The following is a 23,531-nucleotide window of genomic DNA, read 5'->3' on the forward strand; positions in this document are numbered from 1 at the left end:
TATCTACCCCAACCCTGCCACCCCCACCGCCTCCTCCGCTCTCCAGCCAGCTCTGCCCCGTCGCTACACTGGGGGGCAGGCGCTGCTCCCACCAGCCCTAACCCGTGACAAGGGGCGTGTTCCCAGGCTGGTCTCCCTGCGGCCGGTGCCCCGGGTTCCCTCCAGCCGCCCCCGCTCCTCTCCCAGTCGCGGCCGGGCGCCCTCTGCCGGGCACTGGGCGGGAAAGATCCCGGCAGCCCGGCGCCTCCCCGCCCTAGTCCCCGCCCGCAAGTTGTTCCGGCAAGCGGCGCCGCGGAGCAGCTGAGAAGCGCCGCGTAGCTGCAGCCTCCGTGTCCTCTGCCGCCGCCGCCGCCGCCGCCGCCGCACAGCGGCCCCGAGCCCCGGCCGCCGCTGCAGCGCCATGTCCCGCGCCGCCCCGCTCCTGCTGCTGCTGCTCAGCCTGGCCCAGCGCCGCGCCTGCCTCTCCGGGCCGCTCAGCGCCGCGTCCCCCGGCCCCGCGGGGGACCCCTGCCTCAGCCAGCCCTGCTGGAACAACGGCACCTGCTCCCCGGCGCCGGCCCGGGGCCCCGCCGCCCCCCGCCGCCTGCCCCAGCCCCAGCCTGCCTACAGCTGCGCCTGCCCCGCCGGGGTCACCGGCACCTACTGCCAGGTAAGGGGGCTGGGGCTGCGCGGGGAGCTGCCTGCCCGTGCCCCGCCGCCAACCGCGCCTGGCTGCGCCCCTGCCCGTCCCCCGGGCCGTGCCCTGGTGTGTGCCCCTCTCTGCTCTTCTCGCGCCCTTGTGGCGCTGTCTGCCTCGCTCTGCCCACCGGGACTCTGTGTCGGGGAGGCTGGCTCTGTCCCAGCTCTCTCTGTCTCCGGGGTCTGGCTCGGTGTGTCTGTCGGCTCATTCATTCGTCCTCTTTCGGTTATCGGTCCCTACCGCTACCCAGCTGTTTGTATGTCAGGCTGCAGCTCTGTGTCACTAACGGACATCAGTGTCTTTGCAGTATTCATCTATTAGTGCAGCATTAATATATTGTCTGTGATAGGTTATGTACTGTCCTCTGCACAGTGGCTAGAATTGCCTCAATCCATCTACGTATTCTACAGCTGTGCATTATGCGCCTGTCTGTATAGCTGCCTTCTTTTCTGTTATAGGTACCTGATACATACATGCACCCAGCTATCTCCTTGGGTGTATGTATATGGTCATAACGTTTGCCCTTCTTTCCTTAGCGAAGTGTCCAGATTCTTAGGTGTGGTAATAGCGGTCGGTCAGGGGCAGTACCTAAGGTGCAGTTTCTATCTCCTGCAAAAAACTATCTGCGGACGTTAATCCTTTTTTTTTTTTTTTGAAACCCATTAAATATTTAAGGTGGATGCTATTACTCAGAGTAACTGAGCTTGACTGTTCTTGGTCAAGTGTTGGGGTTTAGTTCCTAGGCTTGTAAGACTGACATATCAAACCTGCACAATGCTTTTAACCCTACCTGCATAAAAAAAATGCAAACTTGGTGGGTTAAATTATTAAAAGGTGAATGAAAACGGGTCTGATCTCAGGAAATTAGGCAGCTTTCCAGGATTAGTCAGAATGTTTTAGCATGGATCCCTTTTCTTTTTCTTCACTTTTCTTTTTGTACTCTGGTGGCATTTAATATATTATTTCTTTTAAGATCAAAATGATTGGAGTTTTTTTGGAAAATGGTTAGCAAAATTGTACTGAATATACAAAAGACTAATTAAATAGGTTTATGATGACTATTTGTTTCTAGTGCATGCATTTCCTATCACATTTTGTGTGCCACTTGGTTTCACCTTATTAAATTCTGCAGAAAGATCAAAATGTCAATGTAAGGGTAGAAAAATGTTATCTGGTACATCTAGAATAAAAAAAAAACTATGGACAATAGGGAATATGAATAACATCTCTCTAGCCTGCTTGGTCATATGCTGATTTAATACAGTTTTTTGTTAAAATATTGTATTACTTGGTCTATGAAGACCCAAGTGAATGCTGATCACCATATGAAGAGGTTTTGTTCATAATCCTTGCATTTTGTCTCTAATTAGTAAATGACTTTGATACCACATTAATCTAAAATATAGATTAAATCTCTCCATTTATCCCACCACCTCTTTCCCTTATAGGTAAAGAAAAGGGCTTGTTTTGTGGGGGTTTAAATGATAGCGATATACTTCCAGTGACAACAACTATAATAAAACACATATTGATTTACATTTCTTTGGGCAACAATTCCTGGTTTACAGGATTTGACACAGAGGTAAACTGATTCAAGTAAACTAACGTTAATTTTTTTTTCTCAACAGCACACTCCTTAACAGAACTAGCCTGATTTTGTTTTGTTGTTATATATGTGTTCATTAGGTCACAAAATATCAAAGCTATAGTATTCCTGTGTGGGTGGAGAGAACAGATTTTTTTCTTAATAAGCCATGAATATCCATGTGTAGGGTTCAGTAACGAGCACTGTATGGACTATATTGAAAGTGACAGTGAACTGCAGGCATTTTAGAAAGAAATACTTCTGTGCTTGCCCTAAAATGTCTCACTTGCTTCCTTTTAACAATGAAAGTCAAAATATTACCGTTTAATGAGGTGCTGCAAAATCAGAGAGATTAAAGTGGATTAAATAGAATCCCACCCCCCGGCAAATGTTAGCAGTCTTGTTGGTAAGAATTTGACTACTTGCACTTGCGTTTACTGTGTTTTCCGCTCTAGAAAAGGCAAAGTTGCATTTGTGCTGCTGCCTATTGCTGTTACATGTTAGTGTCCGAAATCCATGACTGAAGGATAAATGGCTCTCTTAAATGTTTTAGTAAATTGTAACGCTTACTGGTGTCATAATCTGCAGGAGGTGTATCTGGGGTTTTGGTAGAGGAGAGGAATAAATTTCTTTGTAACCTGAGAAAATAGATAATGAATTCACAAGCATACTTTTTATTAAACAATATGAAAGGACTAATTCTGGGAGTATTGTTTATAAAATGTTTATTTGAAATAATCATTGACTTTTATTTTAACCCATGGAACAATAGTTTTATAAGGGAAACTTTCTCTAAACAAAAGATAAAAGAAATTCATACCTGTCTATCAGGACTGGAGATGAAGCATAAACATTTTAGTTCATTCTGAAAAGTGATTTTTTTAAAAAAACTATAGTTGTAATTAAAGAGAGGACAAATCATCTGCCGAAAGAGAAATTAGTAAAATATTGTATGTGACTGCGTACAAGAAGGTTTCCTACTTCGATAAAATGAGGATAATGAATACATATGAATTACAGGAATGGTCAATAGTTCAGATGCCTTTCTTTTTAGCAGTTTAAAAGAAACCCTCACAGGTGAAAACAATATATGTACTCTGTTGATGAACTTTTCTGACTCAAAAGGATTCTGAAACACAAGGAATTTTAATTCCAAAAAGGGATATGAGAAAACTGAATGCTAAATCAGGCAGATAGTTTCAAATTTAAAGCTGCAGCCTCAGGCAGAGGCTTCTCAACTTATTGCTGAGGATGTTATTAAACTATTAAAATGGGGAGAAGGAAATATTAAGAGGGAAAACAAACACAAGTAAGGAATCCAGCTATGTTGAAATAATTAGCCACTAGTAATCTGAAGATGGTAAATTCGCACTGCTGCTCTTTGTCATAGAAGTGGAATAATATCTTATCAATGTTTGTTCTCTGAAAACAAATTAAAACATAGCCCTGTTTTGACACACACACTACATTCTGTAATAAAAAAGATTAAGTAAACAATCCATCTGATTCTACATTACTTTGATGTAAGGAGGAATAAAATTGAGGGTCAGAAGAGGACATGCCAGCACTCTTCTCTGCACATGTTGTAAGAGGACTGATAACATAGTCACAGCTGGAAATTATCCAGAACTTCCTCAGTAATGTATTAGCTGGATCCATTTTTTATGCACTTCACAGTGCTCTTGGTGGAAAGAAAGTGACAAAGAAGTAAATTGGCACATCAGATGCTCTTAAGATATTTTTGAAATCCACAGCTTTTTTTATCACCAAGTACAATCTTTCACTTGTGTGTTTTTTGTTTTGTAATGAGGAACCATTTTTCCATAAGATGTGGCGGTTGCTGTGGTAACTATTTTCTATTGAGAGGAAGAAAAAATCATATCTGGTTGTGCATACATCAGAATTACTTATGGGTACATTTGACATATGCTATCTAGAAAACTTCTAGTTTTGCTTATTATGTAATATTTTCAGATTGCACATTCAAGGATGTGTGTGGTTTTCATTACATTGCACTAATGAAGGAGTGACAACTTGTGCACAGGAGAAAAGGGATTTGTACAATTGCTTAAGCATATATCTTTCTCAACTAGTTAATTCTTTGCTTTTGTGTATTATGAAGAACATGATAAAATGAACCTATCAGGTTCAGTTTTCTTACATTAATCACTTTTATCAAAGTTCTGTGACAATTTCACTAACATATCTTATCTCCTGTAGAAACTATTAATAATAATAATAATTATTATTATTACTTTTAAAGAGATACTGTCAGGTACTTTTATCATTTTTATTTTTTGCCTTTTGCTGGAAAATAAACTATTTTCCTTTCTCCCCAGTTGTCACACAACCCCTCTTGTTTTGTTTCTGGCAATATAGTTTTGTTGTATTCTGTATCCATATTTCATAGACCTCTTCAATAATATAATCAAAGCCAGAGAACAAGTATTGTCCTTTGGGTCGTGGTCAGAACTAGCTATCAGCGTTTGAGTTCTGGTCATTGGTTTGCTACTACTCTCTGTTCAGTTTTAGACAAGTCACTTCACTTATCTTTGCCTTAGTTAACCCATATCTAAAATGGAGATATCTCATGTGGGTGATGTTAGTTTTAATTTTTTAAGTGATTAGGGAGCCTACAACGAGTATATAAGTGTTTGTTGCAGTAGTTATGCTAGCAATTCAGGGGATAGTTTCTTGTGCTCCCCCTGCTGGATAGCTTTCTGTATCTGCAGCAGCAAAAGTTTTCTAAAATCAACTTAATTGTGACTCTGTGAACAATTTATTTATATGAAATGGAATATAAAGAAATATATATCCTGAGTTTGAGTTGGAGACGCTATTGAAAGATTTAAGATTTAAAAGAAACAGATATATCATCTCTTTAACTCTGCTCTTAAAAATGGTTTTATTGCAAAAGATATCTTAACCAAAGACAAGATTCTTTAAAAAAAAAAACACCTTTAAAGTATCCTGAGACAATAGATTCTTTCCATTTGATTAAAAATTCGTAGAAGCTTGGAAGTTTGGAATAGAAATGTCCCAGCAAGTCATCCTTTCTATCTCTTTGTCACTATGGGATTTTTACTTCTAGTATATTTCCTAAAATTTTGTCTGGTTTTATAAGTCCTAAGTAATGTGGTTTCCATCTCTTCCTTTGGGAGACTCTCTCTCATATGCTAATACATCTTGCTTGAGTTTTCCTGACATTTTAGCCTAATTTTTTCTTAATTCCTTCCTGTTAGTTGTTACTTCTATGTACCTCATTAAATAATTCCTATCCCCTCTTGACAGTAATGCTCTTCAAACATTTGTAGATTGTTATATTCCTTCCTAGCAAACTATACTCTCTGTTCTGCACCAGCGCCATCCTCTTCTCCTCTGAGAACCCCCCAGAATCTCCACTTGCACAGGTCTCTCCAGCTCATCTGCTGGGGCTCTCCAGATGCCACAGCGCTTTCCTTGTGACCTGCTCCAGATGCAACTTCGGAACCTCCTTGTCAGACAGAGCCTCTCACAACCAGAACTTTTCAGCTTTCCCAGGGAGTGCCGCTCAGGAGCCAGTGCGCTGTGGTGGGATGAGGAATCCTGTTCTATCTGCAGGGAACCCAGTGCATAGGCAAGACCTTCCCCTGCAACGTCCTATCCCCTTCCTGGCCCTTGTGCCCCTGGATATGGGGCTTTGCCTGCTTAGCTGGCCATGTATGTGGGTGGTGGGGTGGCTTAGAAAATAACATGTCAAGAGATAGACTATCCCTAGCCATCCTCTGCCTATGGTCATACTAATGCCTCTATGTAAATACATTTTATTTACTGGCTGCGCTACACAGCTCTGAATGTTTCAATACCTTCAATCTGTTCTGATAGAAGGGAAGATTTACTTTACCTTCACATCAGTGCCCTAATATATTCCATTCCTTCTCTGGTGTATCTCTTGCTCCTCCTAGGAGGTGACATCCCTGATAAAAAGTCTTTAAGGAGTTGTTTTAGGCCTGTGCTCACAATGGACACATCATAATATTAAACAAATTTTTTTTTGGCCATTCCCAATTTTTTAATTGTTTGATGATATTTTCTTAGATTTCTAGGCAGTTACTGAAGGTGATCATGTTGCATTCATATGGCTACTCCATCTGTTGTTTTTTATTTATGCAGATAAGAGTAGACTGTACAATTAGATGACATCTTCTGTTTTGTTGTAAGACTGACTGTTGGCTCTCCGTGCATTCTCCAGCATAGAATAGGTTCCTGAGATCTTGTACCAGTTTCCTGGTGAACAGCAGCACTATTAACTCATACACTCTTTCAAAATTCCAGGCCATAAGTATTAACATCGATTTTTTGTGGAGTTTTGTTCCTAGATGTGATGTTCATTGGTCCTTTTCCTTCCTTTTTGTTTCTTTGGCGGAGATCCTTTTTAGACCATTTCCAGGTGATGTTTTAAGTGTGTCACTTTCTTTTATGCTATTTGAAAACCCATTGAATACTAACGTTGTGCAATTGTTAAACAGCCTAGCTCTCCCAAACTGTTGGATAGTGTTCCAGCCCAGGTGTTACCCAGTTGATAGCTGGATGGTTTGAATACTATTGGGGACAGACCACTGAACTCTGGGTTCAAGTTTCACAACATTCTTATATTGACTTTGCCATCATGCTAATTTTGACAATTTTATAGTGGTTTAGTTTTTTATTAGACTTGCCAAATATATTTCACAAGGCACAGGTATGGGTGGTATTGTTATGTGTAAAATTAACAAGGTTATTTGAAAACTTGTTTTGTAATTCTTTAGGTGCAAATTCTGCTCTTCTGTTACAGAGTTGGAGACGCCTGCCTGCAGTGAAACTGGTGCATTTTCGGCAGTGTTGAGGGGATAGGATATAGGGAGCACTTGGACAGAGTAAACAAATTATTCCCCACCCCACATACACAAATCTTTCAGTTATCGTAACCTTAGATATTCCTTGTAGCTGTAGTGGGATTTTTTTTAAGTTGGTATTGTCCCTTGAGGAATTGTGGGTATTACTGTAAAAATTACAATCCTCTTTCTCATATGGCATCTCAGCAGTTCCAAATGTTTGCAATAAATTATCTAATTGAATTCTTCTCAATTCCTATAAGGGAAGGCTAAAATTATTTAAGGACCAAATGTTATGTCTCAGCTGTACAAATGGGTATTATGATCAATTTGACAGTTTATATACTATCAGCTAATAAACCTATACTATCAACTAATAAACCTTCACTATCTCTGTTTCAAGCTACTCAGCAAGCCCATTGAAATCTATTCAAAACACTTCTTTGAATCATATGCAGGTCATTACACCATGAAATTTTTTGGCTTTCAAGAATTGCATGATATAAAGAGAAATTGCAGATGTTGCATTGGCTTACATTTCTGTAATTAAAGATACTGAAGAAACTTGCCAAAAGTTTTGAGGTAACTGAATAATTGCAGAATATAGTGATGCTAAATTATTTCATCATGTTCTTGTTCATCACAATTTTCCATTTTCATATGCTTTGATCTGAGAAAATTGCCTTACTTCTCTGTATATGGGAATGATTTCTGATTATTTGTAAACCAGTATTTTGTTTTCCTTTGAAATATGTATCAATATCTAATACTTTATGGCTTCGTTGAGCACTCCAAGGTCGAGATATAGTCAGATGTTTTCTAGTTTTTTTTAAACAGTGTTCTAGGATCGTCCACATTTTGCTTAATAAATAGGAACTGGTTGCTTTCTTAAACACATGAAAAAAACCTTCAAAAAGATGACAAGTTCTGGTAGTAATATTGCAGCTTTGTGGGTGCACTGTGAGCAGGAGACCATCAACTTCAGAGGAAGGTTTAAGAAACCCCATAGTAAGTAGATGTGGGATAATCAGTCCCCTAAGGGAGTTTCCTCCTAACCCATAATAGTCAGAGATTGACTAAAAATTTTAAGAATGAGATTTGACAGTTATTTTAATTTTTCTTTTTGTATTTATTTTTAAAACTTTGTGTTTTTGTTATCCATATAAATGTTGAGTCTCTCTTTGAATCCTGGTCATTTTTTGGCTTCAACAATATCATGTGGCAAGAAGTTCCATTATCGAATTATATTTTATGTGAAAATATTTTGTTTTATGTTTTGCATTTGCATCTTTCAATTTCATAACAAGTCCCCTTGATTTTGTATTATGTGATGGGGAGAGTCGCAGTTCCCTGTCTAGGTTCTCTGTACCATTTGTTATTTTTTATATTGTTATCATATCCCTTCCCAAACCCTGATCAGTTTTGTCACTCTTCTGTATTTCCTCTAAGGCTGCGATATTCTTTTTGAGATGAAGTAACCAATATTGAAAACAATTTTCCAGGGGAGGGTGGACAATTGATTCATGTAATGCATTATAGTATTTTCTGTATTATTCTCCATCCCATTCCTTATGCACACTAACATTTTATCTGCTTTTTTGAGCAGAAGTCTCCATTGAGCTATCCACAGTGATAGCTGAGTTGATACAGATATTTTAGAACCCAGTAACTTAGTGGGAGAGCATTGGTAATAGAAGCCTCTGGTTTTGGATCAGTCATACCAAAATGAAAGCCATTACATATAGATAGAAAAATGCTGCATTTGAGAAGGTTGTGGTTCCTTGTCCTAAAACCTCTTCTAATGGTAGTGTAGTGTATAAGTACATTCAACCTGTTAGGACTTACTCTTCTACTAGTAGATTTTCTACTAATTCTACGCCTTACAGAAGGTAAAATAACTTTATTCAATGTTCTATCTCCCTAACTACTGTACTTGTCAATTTACATTGTACAGCTATAATGTAAAAATTGAAAAAAGTGCCCTATGGTAGGAAACTCAGATCATATAGCTCTCCAACATGAGCAAGATTAAGCATAAATTATATTACTAAAAGAAAACTTTGTGATATACTTCTTGAACAAGCTATTCCATAACAGTATAAGAGCATAGAAAATGCAAATCACATCAAAGTCTATGTCACGCTGTCTAGAGTGGCTCATGACTGTGAATGGCTATCTCAGTACAGACTGTCAAAAACAGGGCCAATACCACAAACTGGTGGTATGTTGTATAGTTAGATTTCACCAAGCTAGCAACAAATGTGAACTCCTGTATCACTATACCAGTCTTACCATGGAGTCATTGTCAGTCCCCTTACATCCTCCAGTCTATCTTGCCACCCAGACAATCTGGACTTAGTGATCAGTGGTTACTTACACAAAAAATCACACCACATTCAGGTTGCTCCCAGTCCCGAGAAACTAGTTACTTACCCCAGATCAACTGTACCCTAGAATTTACACCGAAGACGAGGCCTGTAGACAGTGCTGCAATGAACTAGCTAAAGGTTTATTAACTAGGAAAAGGAATAAGAGCGTTAGTTATTTACAGGGTAAAGCAAGCAAACATATGCACACAAATGTTATCTAAATCCCTAAGAATGACAGAGTTGGCGTGATCTGTCAATTCTAAGTGTCTTTCAGGGAGGACCTAGGAGGCAGCCCCGCGGGATCTCTGGCTTCAGTTTAGTCTCTGGCCTTGTCAGAGTTCATACAGCCAAAAAGATTGATATTTTTCCTGCGACCTTGTTTTATTTCCTTCATTCAGCTTCCAAGTCCACAGGATGAGCTTTCTTGCACATAGCATTTCCAAGGTGTGATAGGGCCATTAACTAATCTTTTATATTGCAATATTCTTTGATGGCCCATCTGATTTTGATAGTCCTTCAGGATGGTGAGGGGGATGATTCCCGTGCCTGAGTTCACAAGCAAACATTTTCAAAGTTGTTATAAAGCAAAATGTACCTATTTTCTTATAGCATGGAATATGGACATTACCAGTGAGATTAATGTATGCAGCAATTTATAAGCGTTTCATAGAGTCTAAACACGAAATACATTCTTATAAGACTAATATCTATTTTGAGCAAAACTAACATACAGATGAACTGGTCTGGTCTCCAGCTATGAGTTTGTTCTTAACTTATGTCTGCAGCCTGGGCAAGAGCTGTGTACATTAGAAAAAGTAATGCCTCCTTTGCTTTGAATCCATTTCTTCCACAGGTCAAGTGCAGTCTTTTATCCAGAAACACTCTTGCACATAAAAGATACTCATGTAGCCGTGCTCTACATCTGTCTCATATTTTTCTTTAGCTCTCCCTTACAGTAATAAATGCCTTCTGATGTAAAATAAAAACAGGACTGTTTGAAGGAATAGCTGTGAGCTCTGTGGAAAAAAGTCTGTTGGTGAAAGTTCAAGACTAGGATTCTGTTCTTGGCTTTGCCACTGACTTGGTTTGGGATACTGAGCAAGTCACTTTACCTACTGTGTCATGGTATTCCCATTTACAGATGGAGAAAAAACCCTGTCCTCAGAAGAGTGTTGTGAGAACTAATTCTTTAATGTTTGTAAAGAGCTTCAAGAAACTTGGAAGAAATTACTGTATATAAAGGTGAATTGTATTCATTATTTTGAAATGGTAGATTCTGAATTGTCAGAGTTTCTGGTATCAATAATTGCCATTTCTAGTGTATCGTGGGGTAAAAGATACCTGGTCCAACTGCACAATGTAACTAAATTGATCTTAGAGGAAATTTAAATTACTAATCTCCAGTTTCTTCATAATGCTTTGCAAAAATAACTTGTACATTAAATGATTTGAATACTTCATAGGGCTGGTTGTTAGATGCAGCAGGGGTCTGAGATACAGTTTGATTCTCACGTGTTTGCTGTTTTTTGGTCAGCAGCTCAGTTGCCAGCATTAGGTTGTGATCTCAGTCTGTTGAGAAATAGGCATAGCTCCAGCAGGTGCTTTGCGGGTGACCATTACTGACCTGTTTACCTGTATGCCCTCCCCCGCTCTGGTGTCAAGTTGACCGGATGTCCCCACCCTCATTTAAAAGCTGCTGCTGCGCCCGATTTTGCCTATTTGTTCCTGGATTTGAATATATCACAGGTGCTGTGATATTACTCCAGAAGCCCTACACCATGCCGCAAACAGTTGCTTGGAGCTGTGCTGAGACTCTGAATCTCATTGCCATATGGGAAAAGAATTGGTGCAGGAAGCTTTTTGTAGCCAGCCACCACAATAAAGGTCTGTTTGTGGGTGTTGCTAAGCAGATGCCCATGAAGGACCACAACTGCCAGCCAGTGCCGGATAAAGAGCAGAGATTGCCAGGAAATAATCTCATCAGGCAACATATAACTGGTTTGTTTTTTGAAGAGTTGGATAGGATTTCACACAGTTACGCAACCACCAAACCCAGCAAGGTTGTGGCGCCTGCTGCCTGCTCCCTTCACCCACCCATTTCCCAAGGACAAACGGCAAGACTCACCAGGGGATGAGCACAAGGAGGCCTGTGAAGAGATCTTCCCAGAACGCCAGGATCTCTTTGTGAGCAAGGACCCTGATGCTGGTTAGGAAGTATGCAAGATTGATTCCTATCCTGTTCCCAGGCAGCAACCCGGGCCGGGGCTGAGGACACAGATCCTATGGAGGGAACCTCGGCATGTAGCTATCATTACAATTAGTTGTTGTGCTATACTGCAGTGCTAGCTTCTGTTCCAGGTGCCCGACAGCTGCAACCATTTTAAGAGGATATGAGCAGCAGCCTTTCTAAAGCTCCCTTTGGCCCATGCTGTCTGATCAGTTCCCTGTACACATTTCCAAAATGGCAGACAATTGGCCCATGTTTCTGCCAAAGCCCCAACTATTGACTGTTTTTAGGCCCAATATGAAGGGCACCTGCCCATCTAAATATTTTCCTTTCCCCTCCTGTCATCTGTTCTGGCTAGTGAATGCCCTCATAGTCCAGTTTTCCAGCTCAAAATGGCGGCCAGCAGCATGGCGCAGCTGCGGCCTTCACCTCACCCCTTCTCTGGTGTCAGATTCAAGTAATGAAAACATTCATTTCTGCAAAATGCAACAGTTAATTGAGACAGTGGTTACAGGGAAAGAAGTTTGGTTAGGATTCTCAGCCTTCAGGAGGCAGACATGGACAGTGCAAGACTACAGCTCCTTGTTGAGGTATAAAAACATGCATTCTTGCAGAGAGAGGGCTTTTTACCTTAGGGATAGCAAGGCTTATATAGAGAAAGGCTAGGTACAATGAATGATTCACGCAATAATTACAGAACCCTATCCGTTTTTCTCTACACTTTCACCATGTCTGCAGAGGAGATAAAGCAGAATCTAACAATAAGAAATTGCTCTATTTTTGTCCAGCCATTATGGGGGATAGCTGCATGGCATTTCCCCGATATAGCTTGCAGCTCCCTTGTACTTCTGTGTGAACCATCTTTGTGAAGAACTTCACAGTATATCTTGCTGGTCTGTTCTTTGCCTCTCTGAATAAGGCCGTTCTTTGCCTCCTAATCACCCACTTCACTATAACATTATTCAGAGTCAGAACAGCTTAAATGGGCTGTAGAAGGGATTACTATCCAGCTTGACCCCACTAGCCCCGCTGACATCATATAAGCACCTCCAAGGTGCAGCAAAACTACAAAATTAAGCTGAGAACAATCCCCTTCCCCCCAAATCTTCAAGGCACAATGGCAAAGTAAAGCAGCATATTTTGCACAGACAAAAATCCCAGTGCAGCCAGTCCTCCTCCTTCACTGCTTACCATCTCTGAGGTTCCCCCAAGACTGGGAAGAATCTCAGGGAAGTAAAATCAGAAATGCATTTTTAAATGTATCACAGTCTCTTTAGAATATGAACAATAACTGCTTGTGTCTTCTTTAATACTCCTGCAACCATGGCACTTGCAGCGGCCAGATCTTTAAGGGCAGGGCCTTTATCAACAGCTGAGTGGCTGGCTAACCTGAGGGGGAGAAAATGAAAAACTTGTGATGAAATGTTCACAGACTTCACTTCAGAGTCCTTCAAATCCCTGAAAATAGTGGAGAGGTAGAGGCAGTATTTGAAGATGGAGAGGAAAAGAGACGAGATCTCAGCAGTTGCCAGGGTAGTAGTGACGTTGGAAAAGACAGTATTGAAGAAAACGGAGATGCATAGACAATTCCTGGAGGCAATACAAAGCCAGAATGCCCGGTTGCAGCATATGTTGCTGTTACAGCAGCTGCTAATGTAGTCCTATAAATCAGCACCCAGACATGTTGTGAAACCCCTGGACAATACAGGCTAATGGGAACAACAGCAACTCCTCCCTGTTCTACATTTGCAGCAGTGCTCCAGAGCCATTCCCTTCACAGGCCCAAACTCACAGCATTGAGAACAGTTGCACCTGGGAGCACAGCTCTTCTGAGCCCTTTATCGTTCCTGGTTAACTTCAAGCCTTGACACTCAACACCAGAAGGGCCACAAACAGATGAGGCAGAGGCATGATGTATACTCGCCTGTGACTTTAAGCTCCCCCCAGGCCTCCTTGAGTTGAGCACTGCCTTGCACTGTTGCACTTTTGATTTTTGTTGTTTTGCTATTGTTTTAATGAAAAGTAAGTTTGTAGTTGTTACATAATAGATTGATGTTTAATAATAAAAACCTTGACAATTTCATTCATAAGGAGTCTACAATTCATTTTACACAGAACATCATTAAGTATGAAATAATTCATGAGGTTTTACAAAGATGTCTAAGCAAAGACACACGGTAAAATAAGGGTTGCCCCAACATTGTATTTCTACCACCAGTAAATAACACAGAACTGCTCACAAGCCGAAATTCCCCTTCTCACCCTCAATGGGTTAATATCTAGATGTACAGCTGTACAGTTTCAGGCCTGACGGTCAAAATAAGAGCAGTAGGCATTACTGATAATATTACCCCAAGAGTTTCCATTTTCTGTTGGATTCTATTCTATTCAAACAACTGAGTAAGTCTCTGCATTTGAGCCTTCCACCTAGTATCAAGGCTTTCTTGCTTATTCTTACAAATATTGTACAAAATACAACATGCTATAATCTTTGGCTTGTTGTTTTTCTGCTGCTTCCAACCTGTTCTACAAACAGGATCCCCTTCCTTTCAAATGGCCAAATACTCGCTCCATTACCATTTTGAAGCTACTGAGGTGGTGGTTAAACAATTCCCGCCTTGTGTCCAAGCAGCCGTGAACAGCTTAATTAAACAGGGAAGCAGAGGATAAGCCAGGTCTCCCAAGATAACCAGTGCAATCTCCACACTATAAATGAACATAGGACTGGTTTCCCCCCAGAAACACTTTCTCCATAAAGGTAAATAGAGCTGATTTCTGAATAGCATAGCTACAGAGCACTGTTGGGTCCATGCTGGCCAACAGCAATTTGAAAATAACATTAGCCCACCCAGAAAGGAAGTATGGGTTGAAGACAGCAGAGACATGGGACTTCTTAAAAAAAATTTGAACCTGCCTGGTGTTTGCCATGCATAGTGAGAAAAATTCCAGAATGTGCACTGCTTGGCAGCAAAGCAAAGGACCATGGGATGTCTTCTAGGAACTAGTACACAGCAAGCTGCTGCTGTGTTTGTACGCTGTGCAAATTGAAAGATTGTACAGGCATCTTAATGCAGCTTGCGTATTGTGTGTTACCTGATGTGCATCAAAAAGATATGGATTAACCGCCCGACCAGACAAGCCCTTTGTTAAAAATAATGGAAATGGACAAATGACCTTTTATTTAGGCTTTTTTGATGACCCTAAAACGTGATATTTTCTAATCTTGCTGGTTCTGGGATGTAACTTTAAAGCAGCATTTAAATGCAACTAATCTAGTTACTTGTTTAATAAGTCATCTCATTATCTAGGAATACTGAAGTTTTCTCTTTTCTATGCTACATTTGAAAATCAATAACTGTTTTCTTAACCATTTAAAATCATTAGGCCTTATGATTCTATGAGTGCCTAGTTTAATACTGAATTTTTCCTTTATTTGTTTTTTTTATGTCAATAAACATTTTAAGCTTCCTATAACCTGCATTTTCACAACTTATACCTATAAAATAACTGTATGGATAGATGCAACTGTGGAATAAAGCAGCACTTCAACAATTCAGTAGTCAAGCAATTCATTCAGTTGGCAAGGTAGACAAAGACCAGTAGCCTTCTGATTAATTTAGTTTTGTAATGTTCTTTTCCACTGGAAGTACACATAATAGCTCAGTAATACATTTTTTTTTAGAATTTTATAGGGATGATATGTTTATGAATAAGATCAATAAGAGTGAATTAGATAAGACCAAGAGGATTGACTTGGACTGTGAAAATAAGGTAATTTTGAGTTACGGACTCCAGTGATTTCAGAGACTTTGCTGTAAATATCCGATGTATTGGTCACAAGAGGAACCAAATTGCCAGTTTGATTGAGAAGGTTGTCAAGCAACTTCAAGAACAAGGCAAGGTGAAATAGAAGGCATGCTCTGTACCTAGAGGCTTTCCTTTATAGTAACAACCCATCTTTCCTGTGTAGATTACTACTTCTTGGTCCTTTCTACTGGAAAATTCAGAAGAATCTAACAAAGATGAAATTCAGTGTTGACAAATGCAAATTGGAAGGAATAGTTTAGATCACATTTGCATATTCTAATGAATTTTATGGACTCAGGAAAAAGATTCACATGTCGTCATATGGCTTGTTGAAAACATCTCACTAGGCAGTGGTGCTCAAAAAATCCCAAATGATATTATGAATGATATTTTAAACACTTTCTGTTTTATTATTTAACACCGTTGTATGAATCGATAGCATACTGTCTCCTGAAATTCACTTTTGATCACCTTCTCTTTAAAAAATAAAATAAAATAAAAAAAAGCGGGGAGAGGGGGAAGGCAGAAATAAAATGAGTCCATAGATGGGCAGCAGAAATGGTTGGAAGTATGCATGGGATTCCATATAAGAGAGACTGGAAGGAATGAACAGTCTAGTTTCGAGAGGAAATGAATAAGAGGGTACCTAATAAAGGTGCAAAATAATGAATGGTAACGAGAAGGGAAATCAAATGGTTTTTATTTACCCACTCATAATACAAGAACAATGAAATTGTAAGATGATAAATGGAAAACTGAAAAGGAATTTTTTTTTGTTTTAACTTAATGTATAATCAGCTTGTGGAATTCACTCCCACAAGACGTTACTGAGTCCAAAACGTTAGCAGGATTCAAGGAAGAACTAGACTTTAATATGGATAATGAGAATATTTGTGGTTTCATTAAATAGGACAGTTTGAAGAAAGAATCAAAAAAGAGAGAGACATAGCTACATGCTTCACGACATAAGTCACTCGATAGGCCTAGGGAAAATATTGCTGTATTGGCAAGTTTTCCCATAATTGTCTGCTACAAGGTTTCTTGCACCTGCTTCTAAAATATCTGACAGTGTGTCCTGTCAGAGACAGCACAGTGAAGTAATTGGAACACTGGTGTGATCCATTATGGCAATTTTTATGTTCCTCATTTCTCTCGTAATTTAGATAATCCAAATGTATATTCTGTACACATTTTTAGAATACCTTGTTTTAAGATATGAAGATCTAGTTGTTTATGATATAAATTGAGCAAATCTGTAAAATTGTCTGCAGATTGCACCTGTTATTGTTTAAAGGTGTTGCCACTGTGCAGTGAGATCTTCTAATAACTCAAATCAATATCATGCTGAGCTCAGGAAAACTAGTAAATACATTTTACCAAAATGCAATTTGGTGAATATAAAATTTGGTATTTTATTTTTCTTCTTCGTAGATAGCCATATATTACCAATATTTTGGTAAAGGATCCCATACATTCTTTGGCAGATCTGTCAAGCTTTTTAAACGTATTAATTATCTAGATACATGCATTGATCTTGAAACGTATTTTCAGGCGTGGCCTAGATGAATGCTACTACTAAAAAAGAAGTAAAGTTGACTGGCAGGAACTGCAGACACTCCTGGTTCCTAGCTCTTTTGCTGTGCCCCATAGAATGCACTAGAACCTTATGACTGGAGGAAAGTTTTGTTTTCTGGTATTTATTGTCATGGTATGACATCAGGATGATGTTACAACATAGGGGCCTGATCCTGCAAACCTTGGGACTAGTCATGTGAGATTTACTCATAAGTAGTAAGAGTTTTCTGGATCAGGTCCTTGATCTTGCATTGTTAATGATATACATGGTGCATGATGACTGCATATGTGATAGTTGCAGAAAATGGTGCTGAGTCTTCTGTTTTGGGAAATTAATGTGTTTAATTTAAGTAAGCACACATTTAGATTTAATTTACTTGACTATAATTGGACTTAAAATTTTGGCTGATTATGATCTCTTAAGTTCTAAAATGGTAAAAAAGATGATGGGGGAAATGATTTAGGTGTTTCAGCACATACTAAAGAATTTGAAAGGTCAAACCATGTCTCTTTTGTCTTAAGTCAGGGGTTCTCAAACTGGGGGTCAGGACCTCTCAGGGGGTCACAAGCTGTCAGCCTCCACCCCAAACCCCACTCTGTCTCCAGCATTAATAATGGTGTTAAATATATAAAAAGTGTGTTTAATTTATAAGAAGGGGTCGCACTGGGAGGCTTTCTATGTGAAAGGGTTCACCAGTACAAAAGTTTGAGAATCACTGTCTTAAGGACTGTTTCAGATTCCAGTTTTGATGTTTCTGACAGGAGGAGCTCAAATTAAATCAGGGCATTCTTGCATTGCATTACTTTTTGTGAACAAGGAGAATCTGACATGGGTTATTGCAGTAATCATCTGCACACAGGGCATCTTGAGTCTTCATATAGTACCCATAATGCAGGAGTGCTTATTATAAGAGATAAAGCACTTATAAGGAGTGAATCAGAGGCTCAGGATCCATTGTGAAACTTGTCTATGGTTTATTTGGATAGCTTTGATACAGCTTAAACCCCCCCACCCTGAACTGCTTTTGCAGGCAACTAGCAAGAAAGGGCAAATAATTATCAATTAAGGTGATGCAACCCAATTATAAATTTCTGATCATAAATTGGGTGATCATTTCAAGAAAATAAATCTAATAGGAATGGCACAAAAATAGCATTATGATAGAGACTTTTCTAGGATGAAGTCGTCATTAGTTATAAGTAGGACCCATTATATTGTTTGTATAGCAGTATCACCTAGGAACTCCAGTCATGGACCAAGAAGCTGTTATAGTTAGTTTAAAAGTTTATAATGCATTTGATCTTTGAATGTAGTATATTAGTGAGTGAATAATTTGACTGCATTTTATGTTTAGATAAGGTAATCCATTTGAAGAACATACTGGGAATGACAGCTATGGTAATAAATCTTTTCTGTCAGAGACAAGCAGCAGACACAAGTGTAGTCTGTCTTAAGGCTTGTCTACATGGGGACACTCAGGGAAGTTAAAGCAAATCAACTAAAGATGTGAAGTTAATGCACATAATATAAGAGACATTAACCCCCCATGTCGATGCTTTCAGTCAGCAGTTAAATGGCCTTAGTTCTCTCATCTCCTGTAGACATGGCCTTAGTCTATTTCTCCATGGTTTGTGTGTGCCATCCACTTTGTGATCAGCACACTACAATGGAGTCTAAAGAGAGAAGTTCCTAGGGTTGCGAACCCTCCCAGATAGGCCGTGAGACTCCCAGAATCGACCTTGATCTCCTGGTGGCTATTGAAAGCAATCCAGGAGATTTTAGTAGGCCACTAAAAGTCTGGTTGGTGGTGCAGTGGGGCTAAGGCAGGCTCCCTACCTGTTCTGACTCCACACAGCTCCTGGAAGTGACCGGCACATCCGTCTGGCTCCTAGGCGCAGGGGCAGCCAGGGGGTCTCTGTGCACTGCTCACACCCCAAGCGCTGAGTCTGCAGCTCCCATTGGCCGGGAACCTCACCCAAACTCCCTCCCAGAGCCCACACCCCTTCCTGCACTCCAACCTCCTATCCCAGGCTAAGCCGGAGCCCCCTCCCACACTCTGACCCCCTCAGCCCCAGTCCAGAGCCCACACCCCCTACCCCAGCCTGGTGTAAGAGAGTGAGGGTGGGGAAAAGCGAGCGATGGAGGGAAGGGTGAGCGGGGGGTGGGGCCTCAGATAAGAGGTGGGGCAGGAGCATGGCCTCAGGGAAGGGGTGGGGTAGGAGGCGGGGCAGGGTTTGTGCGATTAGACGGTTAGCAACCCTACAAGTTACTTTGTAGTTTGTTGTGTAATTATTTGAGATTTAACATTGGAACAGCCTAGAAGTAATTGTGAAATTGATCTTCTCAGACTACTTTAGTAACTTGGAGCATCTAAATATTTGTATAATAGAAAAAGATGCATTTAATCAGTTTTGTGTTTTTGTTTTTTGTTTTTTTGGTATTGTTCAAGGGAGTTTAAGTGGAGATGTTGCATTGAACTTTGAAAAGCCATGTGGAAAAACACCAGTGAAACACTCTCTCAATGACCTTCGCAGTGTTGCCAAGGGCTGAATTAGCATGACTAACAACCACTTTTTCTATACTGGTGGAAAAATGTGAATTTAGTGTATTTTTAAATTACAAAATTAAATAACAGGTTTTAAATTCAGTATTTTTTTTAACTTTTTGTATGTTGTCCTTACACCTGGAACAACTTTTCTCTTCCACTGTGCCAATGTCTTCACTGCCCTTCAAATCTCTCCACTTATTTCAGCTGATTTTCAACCACTTGCTTCCATTCCAGAGTTGTTTTCTACTCCTCCTCCTTTGTCCTCCCTTATTGTCTCAATTTAAAAAACAAAAATTATTTACAAACTTCATGCATAAGGTTACAATTATATCATGGAGGTCATGGAAGTCATGGAATCAGTGACTTCCAGCAAGCTCCATGACATTGGAGGCCCCGGCAGCTGACCAGCAGTGGTGTAGTGTGAAAAACTGCTATCTGACTGAATTTGCTACTTAAGGTGTACTGAGCATGCTCACATGAACTGAGCATGCTCGGTAACATCTGCTAAAGCCAGCAGCAGGGGATCCCAGCAGCAGCCCAGGCTCTGCAGACAACTCTCCTGCAGCTGTGGGTGGATGATTGGATGATCATATCACTAAATCACAACCTTTCCAATGATAGCTCACATGACCCATCTTGCATAAAATAAATTTCATATTGTAAGCATATTTCTATGAAGAATATGGGGTGTAATTTCACAGCCTCATCTTTAGACAGTTTCTGATATTTTTTCAAGGAGATAGGAATTATAAAGAGAGATTCAGTGTGAAAGAATGTATTAACTCCAAAAAGTGAGATCTTAAGCCCACAAAATAGACTATTTTCTTTTTATAAAAATAGAAAAAAAATCTTTGACTACCTTTGTTTTTAATTGGGTCAGTCCATCACTTTTATTGTGATTTAGTAACCTCTACAGTTCTTTAAGTGTTGTCTGCTTTAATGCTAACTCTGTCTCTTTAAGAACTGGTCCTTTGAACTGTGGGGAACAACGCTACAAAGAAGCCCGTCTTTTCTCTTCTTCTTTTTTTACTTTTAAGCACTATTATGTTGATCGGTTTTCCTGCTTTATTGCTGGACCAAAGCAAAAAATGGGTGCCTTTCATATACCATATTTGTTTTTAGTACCACGGTCACTAAATTTGTAACCACATTTGGATTATTTCTTTTTAGCCTCATACTTAAAGGTGTTATAAATCTCACTATTTCTCTCACTACAGTCTGGAAAAATGAAGTCTTCAGTAGCTTTTCATTTATCTCCTAGCCATGTAATAAATTGGAAATTGTTGTGTGATCCATCTCTGTCATTCAGCAATGTTTCTTATGAGAAGTTGCTTCAAAGATGCATTCAGTTTTTACCTGTAGTCTGAGTTGTAATTGGAGGGGTAACCAGACAAAAAAAAGTTTAGGAAATTTGGGCTTGAGTGAAAAGGCATGAGCGTTGTAGGGGGAACATCAACAGACTAATATAACGTTATTAGGGAACGATTTCCCCCTCGTACTTCAAGGGTTTCACTTATGGTTGTAATTCCAGTCTGGCACCATATTGTATACAGAAACAGCCATCTTGGCTAACTCTTTTATTCTGTAGGACTGGAATTACACAATAAGTAAAGAAACATTATTGCCATTGGAAGGATCTTTTGTAGCTACATAATAAAACAATTATTTCTGATTGGAGGGCCTCTGTGCATTCCCACTAATGGGATTCAGCGCTCCTAGCATACAGCTGCAGAACTTTATAAAAAAGCCATGTCTGCTGCAGAGTGCGGTAGTGCTCTTGCATTAGAATGATGCCCTCGGCTCTGTGAATATAAGGGGTTGCCACGGTGCAATGAAGTTTGAGAACCCCTGGACTAAATGCGTGGTGATGGAATCTTTAGTCAGGGAAATGGACTGAACTCTATGGAGCAGACCAGTGGCATTTGCACAGCTGGTGCCAAGGAGCATGCATTCTGTCCGAGTCTAGCACACTATCTGTATGTGAAACAGAACAACCCCCTTCTGGGGTTTACAGCTTTTAACCTGTCCCGGCATTGATATGGGGCCATACCCTCAGAACTTTGTTCCTGGAGACACTGTCTTCTTGTGGCCCTCCCTGGGCTCAGTCCTTACTCAGTCCTAGCAGCCAGCCAGAGCTGTTCCTTTGCTCCCTCAGTCCTTGCAGGCAACTCGGTTGGGTTCAGTCCGACCAGCCATCCAGGGGTTCCTTCTTAGCTTCCCTGGTCCCTCCCTACAGTGAGCTGTCCATGGTCCTGCTGCTCTTTCAGCCAGCCAAAAACACAGTCCTCTCTCTCCTCCAGTTCCAGGCCTGTTGCTCTATTCTGCAGCTTCATTATATGGCCCTGCTGGGCCTTGATTGGCTGCTCCCTGCAGCCTCTCTCATTGCTTTCCCGCAACTCTAGCTGCTCGGAGGACTTCTCTTCTGCTCCTTTCTGGGTTGGGGTATAGCAGGACCCTGAGGCCTCCAGCAGGGGGCCTCTAGGGCTAATCCCTTGGGATCTGGCCCCGGGGCGACAGGGCTCAGGCTTCAGTCCCCGCTCCCGGGGTCGTGTAGTAAGTTTTGTTGTCAGAAGGAGACCATGGTGCAATGAAGTTTTGAGAACCCCTGGACGAAAGCATTTAGAAAATTAAACAGACTGTTTGTAGCTTATGGAGAGAGATGTAGAGGAAAGGCTATTAATAACCAGACTCTATGCCGCTGGATCAAGAGATGTATTCAGCACTGCTATTCCTTATCCAAGAAGCCAATAGCCATGGGTTAAAGGCACACTCCTCTAAAAACACAGCTTCTTCTATAGTCTCTTTAAGACAAGTTCCCCTGGTAGAGATTTGCAAAAAAGTGACATGGAATTGGTTGCATACTTTCACTAAGCACTACTATTAGACTTGGTATCATGTTCTGCCCAGTTTGGCCTAATTCCATTTTTGCCTAGAACTCGTTATTCACCATCCTCCAATGAGGGCATTGCTTGCTAATCTCTCATTAGTGGGAATGTACAGAGACCCTCAAAGAGCACGAGTCTGTCTACACTTAAACCACTACAGCGGCTCAGCTACAGTGTTGCATCTTTGCCACTGTAGTGCTTCAGTGTATACACTCACTACAGTAACAGGAGAGATTCTCATGGTGCTTTAGTTATTCCACCTTCCTGAGAGGTGGGCTAGGTCAACAGAAGAATTCTTCCATTAATTAAACGCACATCATATCACAGTGCATGATTTGAGATGCTTTTATCAGAAAAAGGCGATCAGGCAGCTCACTCTGCAAGTGCATTTGGCTTCAGTAAGCCTTGAACTGGACCATCGTGATACTCTGTGGGAGCTTTGAAGTCTGCTTTTGTGTTAGTGTCATCACTAAAGAAGCCTGAGATGCACCGAACCAGTCGTGCCTTGTCAGGCCCGAGGTCCCAGAATCGCAGAAGAGCTCCAGCATGGACCGAACAGGAGGTACTGCATCAGATCACTGTATGGGGAGACGAATCCATGCTATCAGGACTCCGTTCCAAAGACGAAATGCCGGAATATTTGAAAAAATCTCCAAGGGCATGAAGACAGAGGTTATAACAAGGACCCGCAGCAGTGCTGCGTGAAACTTAAGGAGCTCAGGCAAGCCTACCACAGAGGCAAACGGCTGCTCTGGGTCAGAGCCCCAGACATGCCGCTTCTATGATGAGCTGCATGACATTCTAGGGGGTGCCCCTAAAACTACCCCACCCCTGTGCTTCCCTCCTCCCCCAACCCTTCCGGGCTACCTTGGCAGTTATCCCCCCATTTGTGTGATTGAATTAATAAAGAATGCATTAATTTGAAACAACAATGACTTTATTGCCTCTGCAAGCGGAGATCAAAGGGGGGAGGAGAGGGCGGTTGGCTTACAGGGAAGTAGA

At 40.7% G+C, this 23,531-nt stretch overlaps 1 protein-coding gene across 1 annotated transcript in view; it reads left to right on the plus strand.

Annotated features, from left to right (window-relative positions):
- The first annotated feature begins 344 nt into the window (after positions 1–344).
- The window catches only part of DNER (delta/notch like EGF repeat containing), a 269,472-nt gene continuing 246,285 nt past the window's right edge, over positions 345–23,531 (plus strand). The window contains exon 1 of the mRNA XM_039486808.1: positions 345–649. Coding sequence (XP_039342742.1) covers positions 401–649 — 249 coding nt within the window. The 5' untranslated portion in view covers positions 345–400. The remainder of the gene's footprint in view (positions 650–23,531) is intronic.

This window comes from Mauremys reevesii, linkage group 9 (genome assembly GCF_016161935.1).
Source record: "Mauremys reevesii isolate NIE-2019 linkage group 9, ASM1616193v1, whole genome shotgun sequence".
Lineage (NCBI taxonomy): Eukaryota > Metazoa > Chordata > Testudines > Geoemydidae > Mauremys > Mauremys reevesii.